This window comes from Triturus cristatus, chromosome 2_2 (assembly GCF_964204655.1).
Source record: "Triturus cristatus chromosome 2_2, aTriCri1.1, whole genome shotgun sequence".
Lineage (NCBI taxonomy): Eukaryota > Metazoa > Chordata > Amphibia > Caudata > Salamandridae > Triturus > Triturus cristatus.
The window spans coordinates 1,096,859,492-1,096,877,590 of record NC_140582.1 but is presented as its reverse complement, the minus strand read 5'-3'; the positions used below and the strand labels follow the sequence as shown (position 1 = coordinate 1,096,877,590).

The following is an 18,099-nucleotide window of genomic DNA, read 5'->3' as shown; positions in this document are numbered from 1 at the left end:
TATTGTATGTATTAATAATGATAGGGGACAAGTTGTTGATTATCATGTGCAATTCTTGCAGCCTTGAGGAAGCCCATTGGGCGAAACCCGGGTCGGCTGCTTGTGAATTTGGAATGGCTGTGTTGTGAATTTGGAATAAAGGCCAATCATTGACAACTCGACGTGGAACTGGACTAATATTTCGAACTCTTTTGTGTAATCTAGCACAATGGAATGGATTTAATGATATTGAATTGAATGTTGTTATATTGATCAAGACCAACACATTTAGAGAACTGTGACAGTGACTATATTCCGGTGTGCTACAGTGCCTTTGTTGTTGAGATTGATTGAGTATTTGTGTGACATAAGGGCATATGGTTGGAGCAATCCGGGAAAAGACAAAGTGGGGGCAGGGTCTAATGGGGGCCCTGATTTGACTTCAGCCATTGCTTTTTCCACCTCCTTTTCTGTAAAGGGGTCGAAATTACTGAGATGGACTTGGGCATCGGTATGTGGGTTTAAAGTTTCCCAATCTAGGTAGTCCGAAAAATGCTGCTCGTTAAATAACAAATATATTTACGCAATTTTATCGGCAAAGAATTTGCTGATGGCCTCGCATCCCTCAAGGGAGGGGGCCAGGGCTTGGGACAGGCTAGCAGGGTTACAGAGCTCTTTAACTATTCTGTAGAGTTCTTTCGGTGAACTACTATTGTCATTCACATGTTTTGCAAAATAGATCTTTTTGGCGTTTTTAATAGCAGTGCCTTATTTAACTGTCTATCCAAGTCTAGTTTGGATAGTCGCCATTTGTGCTCAAGGGTTCTACACTTTCTTTTCAGAATTTTGAGATCGATAGAATACCATTTTTCAGATTTTATTCTACCTTGGGATTTATTCCCTAATTTAGGGGCACAGAGATCGAAGGTATTAGAAATTTCTGCAAGGAATTTTTCTATACTAATGTGCAAAGGTGATGACGTCAGAGCATCATGATCTTTCCAAGAAAAATGGTGCTTAAACGTGTCAGCCTCCAGGCTCTTTTTGCCACTGCCGATGATATTAGGGGGCGGATTAATTTCGCAGGAAGGCTAAGAGTAAATAAGATCAGGAAATGGTCCGTCCACGATAGGGGTCCTATTTCTGATATGTTGGTAGGTTCTAAATTAGAAAACACAAGGTCCAGGGTGTGCCAGGCAATATGTGTGGGTTCCCCAATCCACTGTTTTAATTGTAAGATCTTCATGTCGCCATCAAGGTGCTTGGCCCCGTGGTCATTAACATCCTCAAAGTGAACTTTAAAATCACCAATTAATAAAAAGCTCTTGTGTTTCAGACATAAGCGGAATAACTGAGTGAGGAGCTGTGCGCTAAAGTCTGGTTTGTATCTGGGTGGGTTGTAGATAATTGCACCCCCAAGTATGTTATGAGTACCATTTAGTATTTGAAAAGCAAGGATTTCATGCTTCCCCAACTGAACCACTGTTTCGGGGAGACACGCAAGATAGTCCCTGAAAAGTATGGCTATGCCGCCTCCTTTCCTGCCTATTCTATCCTGTTTCAGTAGTTTATAGCCGGTTGGCAGGGCAATGGCGATGTCTGGAGAGTTGTTAGCATCCAACCAGGTTTCTTTGATAAAAGCCAAATAGGGCTTTATTTCTGCTAACAAATCCCAGAATGTTTTGGTATGGATCTAGCATTAAAATAGATACATTTCAAATGGGGGCCAATCTGGACAGTTGTATTTTGTGACCAGTTAAGAAAAATATTGCTACACCATTTACAGCATAAACAGGAGAAGGGACCCATCGTGTCCCCTGGGGAGGCTTTAATGCACTGTGTTTTGGTGTAAGGGAGACGGTCTGATAAATCTAATAAAATCTCCCTTGAGTAACAGAGTCTAGTGTTTTGTTCTGGTTTAGGAGATACAGGGGGACTGGCTCCTGGCCCCGGTCGGGAGCGGACGGGCGCAGACAGGCTTGCCTTTGGAGCACCTTAGGCGCGCCGGCAGCGCGTCTGCTGCGCGCGTCCGCGTCCCCATGAGGATTAAGTAGCGGTCGTGTCCAGAACCACTAGAATGCTACCTTTGTCCTGGCCCCTCCTCCTGGCAACCGGAAGTGAGTGAGAACCGGCAAAAGGTGTCCGCCCCTCTCCGCGTCAAACGACCAAGCAGCTCGCGGTGGAACGAGGGGGCAGCGCTTCAACTCACCCCCACAACAGAAGCTCCAGTAAGTGCAGTAAGTGCAAAATGCGCCATATAACAAAAGCTCTTGAGCTGTTCCGGCTAAAGTTCCATTTCTATCAGTTTATGACTAAGGATAACTGGTGCAGAAATGATTTCCTACTTTATACTGCTTGCACGTGCAATGCTCCTTTATTGCAACGCTAGCACTCTTTCTTTCATATACATGCTAAGTGATCCGTCCTTCTGCCAGCACAGTGTTTCAGTTAGATCTATATTCTTTCCTCTTTGAATTCTGTATTGTCAGCCAGTCCATTAATACTACTGTATCATCTAATTGGTTTTGCAAACCACTTAAAATTCTACAGATGGAATTCGCAACTGGACATAGACAAAATATCCTTGGGCGATTCAGTCAATCCCCATCTGACCTGGTGATGATTGAGCTCAACAGAACCTCGCCTGAGCCAGTGCTATTGGCAATGGAGGGAAAATGTGAACCAAGAATGCACCAGTCATTAATGAGATTAAAATAACTCTTGTGCCATCTGCATTGTGGCCACATGGTAGACAATTACATCATAAAGTTAGTACTCCTCTGTTGCACTCATACTTTGACACACAATTCACTGGCAAGGTAAAATGCATGCCTCAGCATTATTTTGTGAATATGTAGTTGTAGTCAATTCTTACCTAAAAGGCATGACCATACAGGCAACTAGAAGATCCGCCATAGCCAGTGACATGATGAACATGTAAGTGACAGTGCGAAGTCTCTTTTCCACCGCAGGGCAGATAAAAACCACAGTATTTCCCAGGAAAGTGACTAAGTCAATGATGCTGAGTAACAATCCAACTGCAACCTGATGAGGAGCGATCTCTGCTCCCGTCCTGTTTCCTTCTCTTATCTTCAAGGAGCAGGAGAAAGACGAGTTGGGAAGTAGGGATATGTTTGTGTCCACCAGCATCTTCTTCCCACCTAGACCTGTGGAAACACACATCAGAGATGGCATTAGAATATATGTTTCATTGCTGCAAAGAATGAGGAAAAATAATCATGGGTCAAAAAATAATGTAATCAATTTTTTTCTGTTCTTTCAATTTTCAGGAAATAGACCAAAAATATAAAGACATGAGAAGGGGCTCTGAAAGATGGCATGGATCTGAAAAGCCTCAGGGCCTGTTGGTGGGTCAATAGAGGCTCTCACACTCCTGCACCACTTGCCCCATCTAGATATACCTACCATGTTGGCAACTATCTCTTTTCCAAAAGTACATCCGACATTTTACCTGCTTAAGTGGTTGATACACTTTTGGTACAGATGACTGCTATTTGGGACGCCAGGTTGTTGCATCCACCTTGGCATTCTTTTTTATTTAGCAGAAACAACACAAGGAAACAGTGTTTTTCCAGACACGTGGGGGGCGTTTTGTATTTTCCCTGCCCGAATCCATCAAACTTCACCTGACGGATCCAGAGAGGGGAAATCTGCATTGGGAAATCGCCCTATATTGGGCAGACATCCCAATGCAGTAAAGGCTGTGGCCTGGCGGCGAAAGAGCGACTGCCAGTGATTGACCACCAGAAGATGCTTCGAAGGTTCCACCGGCAGTCAGTCAGCCATTTCCGCACCTTTAAATGAGTCCGGGACCTACTGCTGTGTGCTCCTGCTCCACCAAACCTTAATCGCTGCCCTTGCGGTCTGTGTATGTGTTCTGGCATACGTCATCTTTGTATGGGAGGTCTGCTTTTTCATGCACCACATCTGCAGTCACAAGGTTTTGAGCCCTAGAAAACGCCAGCTCAGTGCTGAGTTTCACTGATTGCTGGTTTTACACCCAACTCTTCACTCACATGACCTCAAATGTTGCCAATGTATTTTTTTTTCTATATTTCAACTTGAGAGGTTAATTATTTGCTGCCAATATGTATTACTGAGGAAAAGAACAAGGGCAGTTGAAAGGGGTAGATGCACATTAAAAAAATTCCTTTCAACTTTTTAAGGCAGCATGGGCTAATTTTTAGGTAAAATATGAAACACAACCCTTCAAGCTAATGTGCTAATTTTACAGACCCTTGCTATGCTCTTGTTAACAGATTTGTCAAATGATATATAAATTTAAAATGTGGTTAAATATTCTAATTCCACATTGCATGGTCCAGGCTAGCTCAGGCCAGTGCTAGAGCACTGCCCCTACTATCTTGTGAAGGGCTAATGCTCTGAATAGATGCCTCTATCTGCCTCAGCGCCTTGGCCCGTAGAGAATTGAGGCACTCCTGTACACTTTCCCCAGAGATCCTGTGGGCGAGCTGGCTTCATTCTGCGTCCTGTGTCCACCACACTTCCCAAATGTGAGCTCCATCCCTGGTAGGCTTTACCCCAGCCAAGCTAACAGCAGGAGAGCCTTACTAGACTTGTGAGCCTGGCAACTTAGGTTGAGTCCTTATCGCTCACAGCTCATCTGTCCAAGTTGCAGGACTAGGGCCAATACTTCAGCCCTCTGTGGTGTCCTCTGATGTCTTTGTTACCAGGAGCCTAAGCACCCGGGGAACGGGGGTAAATCCCAGCATTATCTTCCTCCCACTCCTTCTGATGTGGGTACACAGGTAAAGGAATCTATTGAGAGGTCCACAGAGCTCTGACTGTAGACACGGTGGAGGCAGGCGAAGAGGTGGTCTCATGACTCCCAGGCACTCTTTGTAGCCTGGTATCTCTCCAAAGGTGTTTGATGATTACAAAACTCTCTGCCATACACAGGTTGCTCTCTTTTATCCTCCTCGTCCCCTCCAGAATGCCACCCGTATTTCTCATATTCCCTCCCACTCTCTATCTCATCTGCTCCTGCCCTGCCGACAAGTCAGATGCCCTCCACATCTTTCTTGTCCTCTCCTTCACTACCTGTGTATAGTTGAGACATGTAATATTGTCAGCTATTAATGTGTTCCCAACAACACTTATCACCAAGATATGACCCACAAACATGGAACAGAACCCTACTAGGCATAACACGTCATGGAACAAATGTTGCACATATATGTCATATAGGTCCCAAATCACAGCACCATAGTCACACTTAGGAGACACTCAGGTGCCCGATGCAGCTGCCTTTCCAAGTGACAATCCAGCTTTCTTATTCACAAAATGAGAATTTGCACTCGTAAATGGATTTACTCACATGTGGAAATGCACTAGCAAGATTTTGTAAAATGATCTAGAGGTGCCATGTTGTTTTCACTCTGTTCAGTGTTTCTCTTTGTTTGACACAAATTCCAAGTAGGGGTTTGTTTGTGTAAAAGAAGCAATGCATTGCTCAGGCAAGCAGGGAGTATTCTCCCTGTATGTTTGGGCCTTGATGGATTTCTCTACTGGGACAACTCTACCTTCCATTGCAGTCCTGGTCAGGGAAATCTAGTGACAGCCATCAAACCCAAAATAGGGCGTGGTGACCATCACTGTGACCTGGCGACCCAGCGGAGGATGGGTTACAAGGTCAATTGACTCCACCCAAGAGCTGGATGAGGCTCCACCGGTGAAAACCCTACCCTTTGCTCACCTCTAAATGAGGTGGGGAATTTTTGGCAGGGGTCCTGCTCCACCAAAATCTAAATGACCGTCTAAATCTCCTTTCATGTGTGGTTCTTGGGTGCTCCAGGGTCGGCATACCTGCAAAGGTTGTTTTGCACTCAGAAGCATGCATGTTTTTAGCCCTGAAAACGGTGAAAGATGTAGTCCTCTTAAGGACAGAGTAAATTCATTTTAAGGTGGGAAAGGGGAGGGGAAACCCCCCAAAAGAGGTTGGGTTTTGTGCTCTTAAGGAAATGAATGTTCTTCCTGGAAAAACACTTTCCTATTTGAATCTATACGCCTCCTACGCTCTTGTGTGACTCAATGTTTATATATTTCATTGAAGTGATGCTGGAAAGCAGCAACAGTCTCAGATTTTCAAGAATATTCCGAGAATTATTTTTGTATGTACGCCACAAGTAAGTGTTATTTATCAGGAGAACACGTCAATGTGTTCTTTGTGTATTGGGTCGGTAGCCGTCTGCCACTGCACTCAGGAGAGCACTTAGAGTCTAAACACACTCAATACAAGCGTGCAGCGGAGCACGTGAAAGAGAACCGCTCGCATACGTCCATTCACCACACAACTTTGTGAGCACCACATATGTGTATCCTTTATAGCTTCAAAATGACCCATTGCCCGCGACGGCACCTCATCACCGGGCAATGAGCACGTTTCCAAATTAAGATGTGCCTACCCAAGTGAGAAACCTCTCTGGCCACACAACTTTGACACCGAAAGCATAGACGCACAGGTGATTGATGTATACATTGCCACCCAACCTAAACTAGGACTATGATAACAGAATACCATACTCCGGGCTCAATCGAAACCCCTCAAACTCGAGGAAGGCACAGCCAGTTGACTAAGACCATACCAATGCCCAGTGGGCGCCATGGAAATGGCAGAAGGTGAACAAAACGAACCACCTTACTATGGTAATAAAGGCATGGCACGATCAGTGTCAGTGTTAGTGAAGGGAAGAGGTGTGGCGCCGTGGCCAGGGCGACTGACTCCGGAATCTGGGGCTCACGGTTCGATCCCCGGCGCCAGATTAGCCCAGCACCATGTGACTCTGGGCAATAGCTTGCTTAATTTTCCCGACGGCCCCCAGCGCCTAGAGACCCTTACGGGTGATTGTTCGCGCTTTACAAATGTGGATTATATTATTTATTATTTATATGTAATACAAGCCTACCTGTAGTTTACTCACTGGAGTAACAGCATTACCATGGTAAATGTCATTATTTGTATGACATAGGACTATTCCAGTCACGTGTGTAGTGCCTAATAACATACCTGCTTCATTAGTTTTCATTTCCATCCCTGCACTGTAACACAGGATTAACCCAATTATCAATGTACAGCAATAAACCCCTGATCTAATCAAGAGAGAAGTAGAAACAGGAAACAAACGTCGCTTTGTTGTAATATGATACTAAGTGTGTTTTCTGTGCTCTAAAGCACAGGCGAATGAAAGATCACCGCAGTTACATAAAAAGGGGAAGCGTCAGTGTGCTGTAACACCCACACCACGCGGACCCTGGACATCCTTCAGACGGGACCGACCCGAAGCTCATGGAAGTTGACAGAGCTCCCCCCCTGGGCTTCCTCCATCTTATTTACAGTCCTGAGGACCCCTGGGTTTCTGTTGGGAGAGCATCTGCAGGCTCTGTTGATGGAAACCCTCGACTTAGTGGCCCGCCTGGAGCAGGGGGCCACAGGATCAGGTATTCGACTTATTTTCTTGGGGTAGCCACTGTCACTAGATGTCCCCTGCTGGAAAAAACAAGCAATGGTCCTGACCTACAGGAAGAAAACTGCCTGCCAGGGTCATTGTCTTTTTTAAGATAATCCCACTCAGGCTGTACTTAATTTGAGCTGGTGTTTGCAACTGCTCCCCACCCGGCACTTATTCCTGGGGACTGAACTTCTTTTTCATCAGACGGTGACCCAAAGTAATGGAGAGAAAGGCAGCAAAAGGAGAGAGAATGAAAATCTGTGACAAAGGGGAGGAAGCAGGGGTGGAAAGAACCCGCAAAAGTGAGATAGAGGGGCCAGGGAGAGTGCAGTGGCTGATGAAAGAGGCATGGATGGATTCAACACGAGACAGCCGTGGTATTCATCAGCCCCACATCCGGTGGCGCGGGAGGCTTCATTCAAGTAGCACTTGTAAAGCGTGACTAATCATACAAGAGGGCACGCAGACGCGGCGCTGCAGGTAGCAGTCGAAGAGCCAGGTTTGGAGTCCCTTGTGAAGTGGGTCGCGAGGGCGCCGCTGGGAGGAGAAGGGGGAGGGGCTCCAGGCTTTGGCGGCGAGGTGAGAGAGGAGCGTCCTCCGGAGCGCAGCGGCGTGTGCGTGGTATCTGTGCGAGGGTGAGGTGTGCAGAGCAGAGGTTGTCTGGCAGCCTTCTGAGAAAAATGTGGGGTCGCAGCACTTAATCTTTAGCAGATTATGCCCTGCACTTAGAGCAAGTGTTTCAGGATTGAAAAGACATGCCAGTCATGGCCAAGAAGAAAGAAGGTGTCCACAATGAAGGCAGAGGGATAACCAGCAGGCATTGTTCCCTAGGATGGAGAGGAGGTCAGCCTGGCAGGCTGCCCACAAAACCACAAAGGAGCCCCTAATCATCTGCAAGGTTTAATACAAGGCACGCACAGTCCATTCCTCAAAGAGTGCCCTCGATTGCGGGACTCATTTGATCGTCCGTTTTTTGTAAAGCTAGATTCTCTTTACTTTCCTGATAATGTTCACAGCCAATCAGCATTATTGTGAATGTGGCCATCCTCGACAAAACGCTTGGAAGGGAAAATAGCCTCCCTCCCCATTGCAGCTAACAGCTAAAATATATTTCTGAAAGGTGTAATTACTGCCAGGGCCGGCTTTAGCACTAGTGACGCCCAGTGCGACAATGTTTTTTGGCGCCCCCCCCTTCCCTCAATGACTACCTTCGCCACGGATTCCCTCCCTACCACCATTTAACAGTCTCCATAACCACTCTCTCTCGGATGCATTTAATACATTTTATAGCGTCACTAATAAAAGTGATGGTTGTCAGAGTACTGTACATAATGCACACATTACACAGAGACTATCAATCATAGGTGTGTAAATCAGTGTATAGGACATGTTACATAAGACAAAGTACAACAAGGGGTGAATTCACATGCCATCCATACAGGTGGGCAGTATAGTTGAAGAGTACTTGGTCTGGAGAAGCACAAACTCTGAATTTAAAATGTAACACAATGGATTGGGGCTCTCTTTAATAACAAGATCTGATTTGTACCCAAGTGAACCCTTTTCATAAGAATGATGAAAGTCTGGGGAAAAATAAACCATACGCTCTAATCTATACCTTGAAGTCTGCCAGCAGTTCTTTGATGACAGTTAATAGCTCACTGTAACTGCAACTAACAAAAGGAAGTCTCTGACAAACGCAGTAACCTAATGACCTGTTTACTTTACATTCACTTTGTGATCTGCATGGTACATGTTCTGTGCAGCAGACATATTAACCCTCTGCACTACCTAACCTGCTAACCAAGAATCAAGACTTCTCGAGTCAAAACTTCTATTAGACAACACTCCGATCTCGCCTGGAAGAACATTAATCACCGGAGTTTTCTTAACATTTTAATTGCTGCCTGAACATTGCTAGAGGCCAGGAACGCGGCAGCAGGTGCTTTTGAGCACAATATAAACTAGAAAACATCAAACAGGCGCCCCCATGCAAAGTTAGCAGCCGGTGCGGTGGCACCGGTCGCACCGCCCTAAAGCCGGCCCTGATTACTGCATATGTTTCTTGGCTACAACAGCTATTTGCAAAAGAAACTGCATTGTTTTAAGTTCGTGCTAAGAATAAGGTGTTCCAAGCAGAGCGTACCATGGTTTCAAACTCTGTCACACAGTGATTGTTTTCAGGGTCACCCCACCCTCCTTCTCTCTGGGTGTTCTTTCCACCCCTCCCTTCCGCAGCCCCCCCCCCCCCCCCCGCTCATCTATATATGTGTTTTATGTACAGAACAGTTTGTAAACATGCACAGTTATTGTAGAGTTCATAAGTATATGCTGTTCCAAATATATTTTCGATTTTCACATCAGTCTTAGATAAAATATTGCAAGAGATGTGGAATTTTGAAAACATTGTTATATACGAACTATTATAACAGGTATTTGCAAACACGAAAATCAAATGAAATTCAGCCCAGATGAACTGTCGGTTGAACACAACTCAAACGTGATGAAGCGATCTGCATGATGTATATTGTGCTGAACAGAGCAGCGCTCTCCGTGCTGCATGGTTTTATTGGTCTCGTGGGACGTGAGATGGGAGGGGCCTGGCCGGGCCTCAGGAGCCAAATTCATTGATTTTTCAGCACCTTCGCTTTGACATCCACCAAAGAACAAGACTCTTAAATGTGCCTCGGTCTTCGTGGGCTTCTATTAAAGGGACAACCCCCCTCATCCTAGCATCGGAACAGCACTGGGACCTTTAGTAGAAGGATCACAGTCCCTGGAAGAGGCAAAAGCTTTAAGACTATTGGAGAACAACCTGTAATCATTGTGTATACCTCTGGGCGTGCATATTTATCAGGAAAGGCCACACCGCTACATACCTGCCAACCTGAACAAAACAATCAGCATTTGAGAAGGGGGCGGGGCCTTGTGCTGAAAAGTACCCAAGAGGCACTTTTGAACCCCACCTTGCCTAAAAGCCTCCTTCCTTCCACACCCCTTAATGGACGTCAGCAGTTCAAAGCCTTGTAAAACAAGCCGAAAACTACTATTTACAATGGTTTTCAGCTTGTCATCCCTGCCGACGTATATCAGCGGGTGACGGTGTGATGGGAGCCGATATTGTGTGTCACACAGTGGCGCTGTGTGAGTTGGCAGGTATGCGGTTTGCGTGGTGTTCTGTTTTACCACCTGAAATGTACACCAAGCCTCAACACTAATTCAGGGCGGTCTCCTCCCTAATGGCGGAGAAGCATCGCCCAACTCATCAGAGTCAGTCACAGAAAAATAATGTGACAATAACACAATTATATAATTTTATCTTTCTGACTGGCTCCTGCTGAGACATACATGTGTAGGTCGGGACCGGACTAGGCCATGACAGGGAGGAGTGATGGGCACTTAGAAGTGCGCATGTCAGTTTGGCCGGCCATCTTAGGCCTGCCAAACAGACATGCACTTCTATTTCACCAACGCAGCTGTGTGGCACAGCCAGGTTGGAGAAAAACAGAAGGCTCCCGTGCACTGTCTGTGCGGCAGACCAGGCCACTCAGACCATCCCTGGAGCTGCTCTTATAGCATGAGAGCAGCATGTGGACTGGATGGGGAGCCTGTACTTTCCAAGTGACTTCTGGGAGAGAAACACACAGGCGGCTGCCAGCGTCAGAGGCAGCTGCAGGTACGTTTTGAAAAATAATTATTTTACCCAACATTCCCCATCCCCCCGCCACCCCATGCCCCCACCTTCATTTTGCAGCAGCCACCACTGCACTCATACAAAAGGAATCACACATTAAATGGACAAGATGGGTGCAAGTGTAAAGAACAGACACAATTCTTGCTGTTATCCAGTTCCTTCATCATTTGTAATGACTTAACTTTCATAAATACTTGGGGGCATATCAGCGAGGGATTTATCTCCGTTTTACTGGCTTTAAAAGCCAGAAAAGCGGATATAAAACCATCGCCCTATCAGCAAGAGGGTGCTAACATGCATAATCGCATGTTAGCACCCTTTTTCCCTACGCCGACCTTTGCATCTCTAATGAGATGCAAAGTGGGCGTTCCTCCCCAGAATAACGGGAGAAATGTCGCTAAGTGACATTTCTCCTATTATCAAGCCTCACCCTAACCTGCAGAGCGATAAGGTTAGTGCTACTTTCCTTACGCCTGCTTTTAAACTGACTTAGCCATGATATCCTATGGAAGGTGGATATCATGGCTAAGTATGTGTAGCCCTATCAGCAACGTAGCGCCAAACGTTGTGCGATTATCGCTGGAATCCCAACGATAATTGCACAGTTGGCAACTAACTCGGTTGTTTTCATCGCTCTGGAGATAAGCATCGCTGATAGCGCGCTATCTCCGGGATAAAAACAAGCAATAGAGCTAAGTGTGCTTAGCGATAATTATTGCCGGTTGTTGCTGATATGCCCATTGGTAGGTCAAATTTAATACTGGAATCAGGGAAATATTTAGGGGATGCTTACTAATCAGATGGAATCGAATCCCTGGGCATTCCGCTCTGCCCAGTACCGAGTCGCACTGTATGCCAATCCAAATCCATGCTCAGACTCACAAAGAACAACGAACGACAGCAAGCAAAGTTGCTGAGTTACATTGTGTGAACTGGAGAGAGCAGAACTGTGCCATATCTACAAATGAGTGGCACAGTTCTACCCTGCACATGTGCACCTGGAACAATGTACCAATGCAGGCACCCTCGCACTGTAGTGCAAGGGTGTCTGCTTGTGGTATACGTAATTTTTGTTCTGGAAAGGACCCCTTCCTGCACATAAACTGTTCTGTAAGGCAATTTCCTCTTTGTATGAGCAGCACACATGAAAACAGGAAATCAAGTCGGAGGCTGTAACACACTTCGGGATTTGTATCTGAATGATAGATTTATTACCCAGGCAGAGGCAGACTCTATGGAAACATTTAATTTGGGCTAGGGACAATTCTTGCAATTCGCTAATGGAGCTGCCACCGCTCGTGGTATCTAGTCTTCATTTACGGATGCCCCGGAAGAGTCACAGACATTGGTGAATTTACTCACTTGACTGGGGGCAGTAAGTTAATCTCCTACACAGGTTGCTCCGCGAGGATGTCTCACTGCACGTGCTGACGGTTCAGGGCAGATGGCAGGAAAGACTGTGGGAACCAATGACGGACAAGGAGTGGGAGAGCATACAGAAGGGGGTGAAGATTGCCTAAGCTAACTCAAGGTTCAAATTGATGCAACATAATGTTATTCACCAGGTACATCTTCCCCCACCACACTACACTCTATATGCCTGGGGCAGGCGCCCACCTGCCCCCGCTGCTTGGTTGAAGGAGCAGACTTTATGCATATGGTATGGCGATGCCTGAGCTGGACACATACTGGCAGATCATAGTTGATAGGTTAACTGGAAAAAGGCCTTAGTAGGCGGTTTCGATTGCCAGGGTTGGTCCTCGCTAAGCGCAGTGTGGCTATTCGTTGGATGTCCCCTACCACTCCAGAAGTGAATGAGTGGGTACAAGATATAACTGAATGGGCGGTGACTGAAGAACGATGACTGCGAAAATACCGGAGAGACAATACGCTTGCTGATGACTTGCAGGCATGGGCAGCGATGTTTGCTGATCTACTCGAACCTCCTGATGCCAGACCCCCTTAGACAAACCTGAGAATGGTGGATGATGTGAATATGCCGAGTAATTCAAGTCACAAGTGGGGTAGGGGTGAGGTTCTAGTTCGGTACTAATGCACTTGTCATACAAAAGATAGTATGTGTATACCTCCTGTGCTGGGCTTGGCTGTTCCGGAAGCATGGACACTGCAGCTTCTCTCTTTTTCACCCTGGATCATGGTCCACGGTTAGTCTTGTGCAGCAGTTGTGGTACAACAAAGGGGGAAGGGGGAGAGGGGTTTGAGTTGTTACTACTGCATCAAAACCTGGTTTGTGCCATCTTGTCTTAAATGCCAATAAAAATGTATTTAAAACACCAGGAAATCTAAAGGAGGAATACAAATATTTACCCTCATTTCACTAGGGGCAGAATTTTGGTGCAAATCAGTGTCTACACTTTTTTAAAGACCTGGACTCGCATCAAAATCCATGGGTCGATGGGAACGACCATGCACGACCTATGGAGCGCCTCGTGACACAAAGTAATGCAAATCACATTTGTGTTGGTTTGTAAATACCAACCTAGGGGCATATTATCAAGTATGGCGTTAAAATTATCGCCCTCAAGCAGTGGCATAACAACGCCTCAGAGCCCCGCCCTGCAAGGTAAGGTGATGGAGCCCCCATTACCCATTCCCTAAATGCCTTGCTGCTTCTGAGTGTTTTATTTGTTTGCATCTGGCCTGCCCAAGACAGCCCCCTTTGAGGTGAATGCTGTGCAACCACCACCCCCACCACCTCGGGGGGCACAAAATAGCTAAAAACACATGCAGGTGTTTTGTGCTTTCCATTGTTTTTTAAGCCTCCCTTTTTAAGCTCTCTGTGGATGCACAGGGGACAGCCGGTTAGCTTAACATACACCTTATTGAATACAGCTAAGTATGGCCATTCCAAAGCACCTTTGCTTTACAAGGTTTGTGAAGATCTGTCACCCTGCTGAGTATAGCTTGAGAGACCGATTTCTTCCTGACTGTCCAAGTTAGACTCTATGAAAACAGTAAGCCAAGATAGAAGAGGGGCTTCATCATTTACATTTCTATAGGGCTCAAATGTCGACACTATTTTAGGATGCTCTTTATATTATAATACGAAAAATTGTATTGTACAAACTTCCATTGTTATGGTCCTGTGGCGCATTCTCCATCTGGGCGCTGTTTAGTTAGTGTTTGGTTCTGTGCGGTTATCTAAGAATCTGCACATTGTTAAGATTCAAAATAGTTTGTGTGAGGTAGTATGTGTAACAAATTGGGTTATTAGTTGTGCAGGATGTGAGGCCTGAACAAGTAATAGGCCCACAAGTGTCTCCTTACTGGGAACCAAGCACACCACAGTAGCACCTGACTGTCTCAGGGCAGCGCTGCAGATCAGCCCAAGGCCTACTCAGAGGAGAAGGTGTGGGCTAATAAACGCTTTCCGCTGGCACACAATAATAACACTCAATAAATGACTGTCCCTTCAGTGCCTTGTCTTCGAATTACCTTTGATGACATTTTGAAATCTCATTTGACCCTTAATAGGTCATGATACCCAGAATCACAGGGCCACCTCACCTATTCAAGATAAGAAAATACAATATAGGGAAGAGGTTAAAAATTGAGTTCTGGTTGGGAAAGGTATTTACCCTGTCCAAGCAGAAACCTCGATCCTAGGCAGGGTAAGCTAGATGCACACTAAAAGATAACCTGTGCTCACCCTTCGGTAGCTTGGAACACAGCAATCAGGCTAATATAGAGAGGCAATGTGTAAAGTATTTAAGCAACACACACACAGTAAAACAATGAATACACCACAAAAAAACTCCACATCGGTTTATAAAAATAGATTATATTATGAACAAAACAAGACTTACACAAAAAAAATCCAAGTTATAGAAGTTGTGATATTGAATTTTAAAGGAATGAATGCAGGAAAGTCCCCAGAAGCAAGTAGTGCTAAAAAGGTTACTTTCGGTCGCGCTGGACAGGGGAAAGTCAAAGTTCAGGCCGATGGCAGTGGAGCACCGGCCAGCTACAGGACCCACCCAGAGCCTAGTGAATAAAGTACCTTTCCTGGTTGCAAACAATGAGATCGTCTCCATGCAGTGAAAGCGATGCATCAGTTACGGAGACCGGTGCCAGAGTTGAGAGGCGTCAGGCGATATGTAGGATTTTTCCACACAGTCCAAGAAATGCATTGATCTTACCAAGCTACACCAGCGGCAATACGCTGTCTGATGCGTTGATCTCTGGCTCACTTTCAGCTAAGTCGGAGGGCAGCAGGCGGCAGGGCAACACAAGGGGAAAGCAGGCCCTCAAAATCTGCAGTCCAAATACGAGTCTTTTAAGCAGCACATCAGTCCTTCAGTCCAAGATCCAAAAGTTTATGTTATTTATCTTTAAGTAATTTTTAATGCGCACAGCTACTCAAAGAGTGTCCCGGCGCGAGCCTGATAGGAGAAAGGCAGAAGTACTACTAGTCTCTTCCTGAAGAGCTTGTGGTCCTGGACACTGCAGAGGTCCAAGGGAAACAGGTTCCAGGCTGAAGCCTCCCTAAAAGCAAGAGAGCTCCCTCCAACTCTCTTAAGATGAAATCTTGGGCTGTGGGCAAGAAGCTGCGTGGCTGAGCACAACTGTCTAGAAGGAACATAAAACCTGAAGCGCTTTCTGAGGTAAGCCGGACCGTGCCCGTATAAAGCTGAGTGTGCCAGGACAAGGGATTTAAACTTAATCCTTTCTTCCACAGGAAGTCAGTGTAGATCGCGCAAGTGTTGCCTCACTCTGGTCTTTATAGGGACATTGAGAAGAGTTCTGGCTGCGGCATTCTGGACTACCTGCAGTCTGTTAAAAATATAGCCAGGCAGGCCCACATACAGGGTATTAGCATAGTCAATGCATGAAAATATCAGAGCACGGGGGACCTTTTTCCTTGCTGACCTAGGAAGAATAGGTAGGAACTTTCTTAGGGATTTTAGTGTACCAAAGCACTGACCTGTAAGCTTCTTGATCTGAGTAGAGAAGTTCAATTTCTGGTCAAACCATATTCCTAGGTTTTGGTGGATTGACCCACAGAGTTTGGCATGGGATATTTGTCTGGCCAAAGCAATTTCAGGAACTGAGGAGGGAAGCTCCCAAAAAGAAGGATCTCTGTTTTCTCCTCATTGCATTTTAACTGAGCCGTGGATAGCCATCGAAAGACGTCCATCAGACTGGATTTAGTTAATGAAGTAGAGGAATAATTTTTCTTATCTGTGAAGCGGAGCTGGGTGTCGTCTTCATGAGCTATGAGCTTGGCAACAAGCTCCTCAGCCATCTGTATCAGGGGAGTAACATATATATTAAAGAGAAGGGGGCTCAAACTAGACCCCTGAGGCACTCCCGTGGTCACGGTCTGGAGAGAGAAAGAGAGAGAGGGGATCCAGACTTGTTGCGTTCTGCCCTCCAGAAAAGACTGCAACCACCTCCAGGCACACCCCGAAATTTCAATTTCCAGGAGATGGTCCAGGAGCAGGGAATGTGGCACAGTGTTGAAGGCCACTGAGAGGTCCAACAGAATCAAAGCTGCCCTATCACCTGAGTTCAGAGTTTCGTGAATGGCTTCAGCAACTTCGACTGGAGCCGTCTCAGTGGTGTACATGACTCTAAAACCCGATTGAGATGGGTGGAGCAGGCCGTGAAGTTCAACATTATTGGCCAGTTGCTTGTTAACCACTTCTTCACATAATTTTGCCACACCAGGAAGGAGAGAAATAGGGCGATAGCTGGAAAGGGTAGAGGGATCCAGAGTAGGTTTTTTCAGTAGTGCAACAATTTTGGCCTGTTTCCAGGCTGTTGGCGCAGTGGCTTCCGAGAGAGACAGATTGATCAGTCTATTTACCACAGGATTGACCATCTCAGCGACCGAGGACAACAGTCTAGCAGGACAGGGGTCTGACTGTGATCCCGATTTAAGAGACTTGAGGACCAGCAACCGGCCTAGCAGAGCGATACGTGTGAAAGCCACTAAAGCAGGTGACAATGGCAAAGCTGAAGGCAGCCTATTCAGGGGTGTATCCCCTACAGAGAGACTATCTCTGATGTTGAAATTAGCTTGGAGAGCTTGAATCTTGTCAATGAAGAAACTAGAGGGTTCTTTACACCATGCAGACGAGGCAGGAAGAGTAATAGTCTCTGCTCTAGGAGATAGGAAGCTTAGAACGATGTTAAAGATTTCCTTAGGATTGTTCCTGGAGAGAGCAATGCGTTCGGCATAGTAGAGGCTTTTCGCTTGTGTAATTGACGCATAATAGGACTTTTGACCCTTTCTGTGGGTCATCCTAGCCATCGGGCAATATTCCCATCTCCAACTACTTTCTAATTTTTTGCACTGTTGCCTCTCGCCTTTAAGAGCGGTTGAGAACTACAGTGTGGAGGGAGAATCCCTGGTGCACCTATGACAAGTCATTGGAGACAGATGCTCCACCGCCTGAAAGATCCAGCTAGTAAAGCTGTGGAGGGTACAATTCAGGTCATTGAGGAGAGCTGTATGTGACTCAGCAAGAGCAAGACTGAAGGCAGGAGAAATAGCTCACAAAATGGTTGGATCAGGGCACAGGGAGAAAGATCCTTGACTGAAATAGGGAAGTTGGAACCGATAGGACCACCACGATGAGTAGGGGAGATTGAGCTGGGCAAGACTCAGCGAGTCAGAAAACTCCTGGGTGTCCCCTGCTTCCCCGCAATCCAAGTGGATATTAAAATCCCCAAGGAGTATAATTTGGGTGAAACTTAGCATGCAAGGGATGATTAACTCATCCAGGGGGGCCTTGAGAAAAGGACCTGCTGGACCAGGGGGTCTATATTCGAGAGTGCCACCATGCGAGAAATGAGGGGAGATGGTAATGCAGAAGTCAAGGGCTTCCCCCTCACAAATCTCCGAAGACTCACCGTGGTGGAAAGTCCACTTTCCTCTAAACACAACCACTACTCCTCCTCCCCTATCAA

At 46.1% G+C, this 18,099-nt stretch overlaps 1 protein-coding gene across 1 annotated transcript in view; it reads right to left on the bottom strand.

Annotated features, from left to right (window-relative positions):
- LOC146863210 (histamine H2 receptor-like) overlaps positions 1–18,099 on the bottom strand; it is a 525,832-nt gene that overhangs the window by 290,159 nt on the left and 217,574 nt on the right. The window contains exon 2 of the mRNA XM_085643349.1: positions 2,855–3,146. Coding sequence (XP_085499475.1) covers positions 2,855–3,129 — 275 coding nt within the window. The 5' untranslated portion in view covers positions 3,130–3,146. The remainder of the gene's footprint in view (positions 1–2,854; positions 3,147–18,099) is intronic.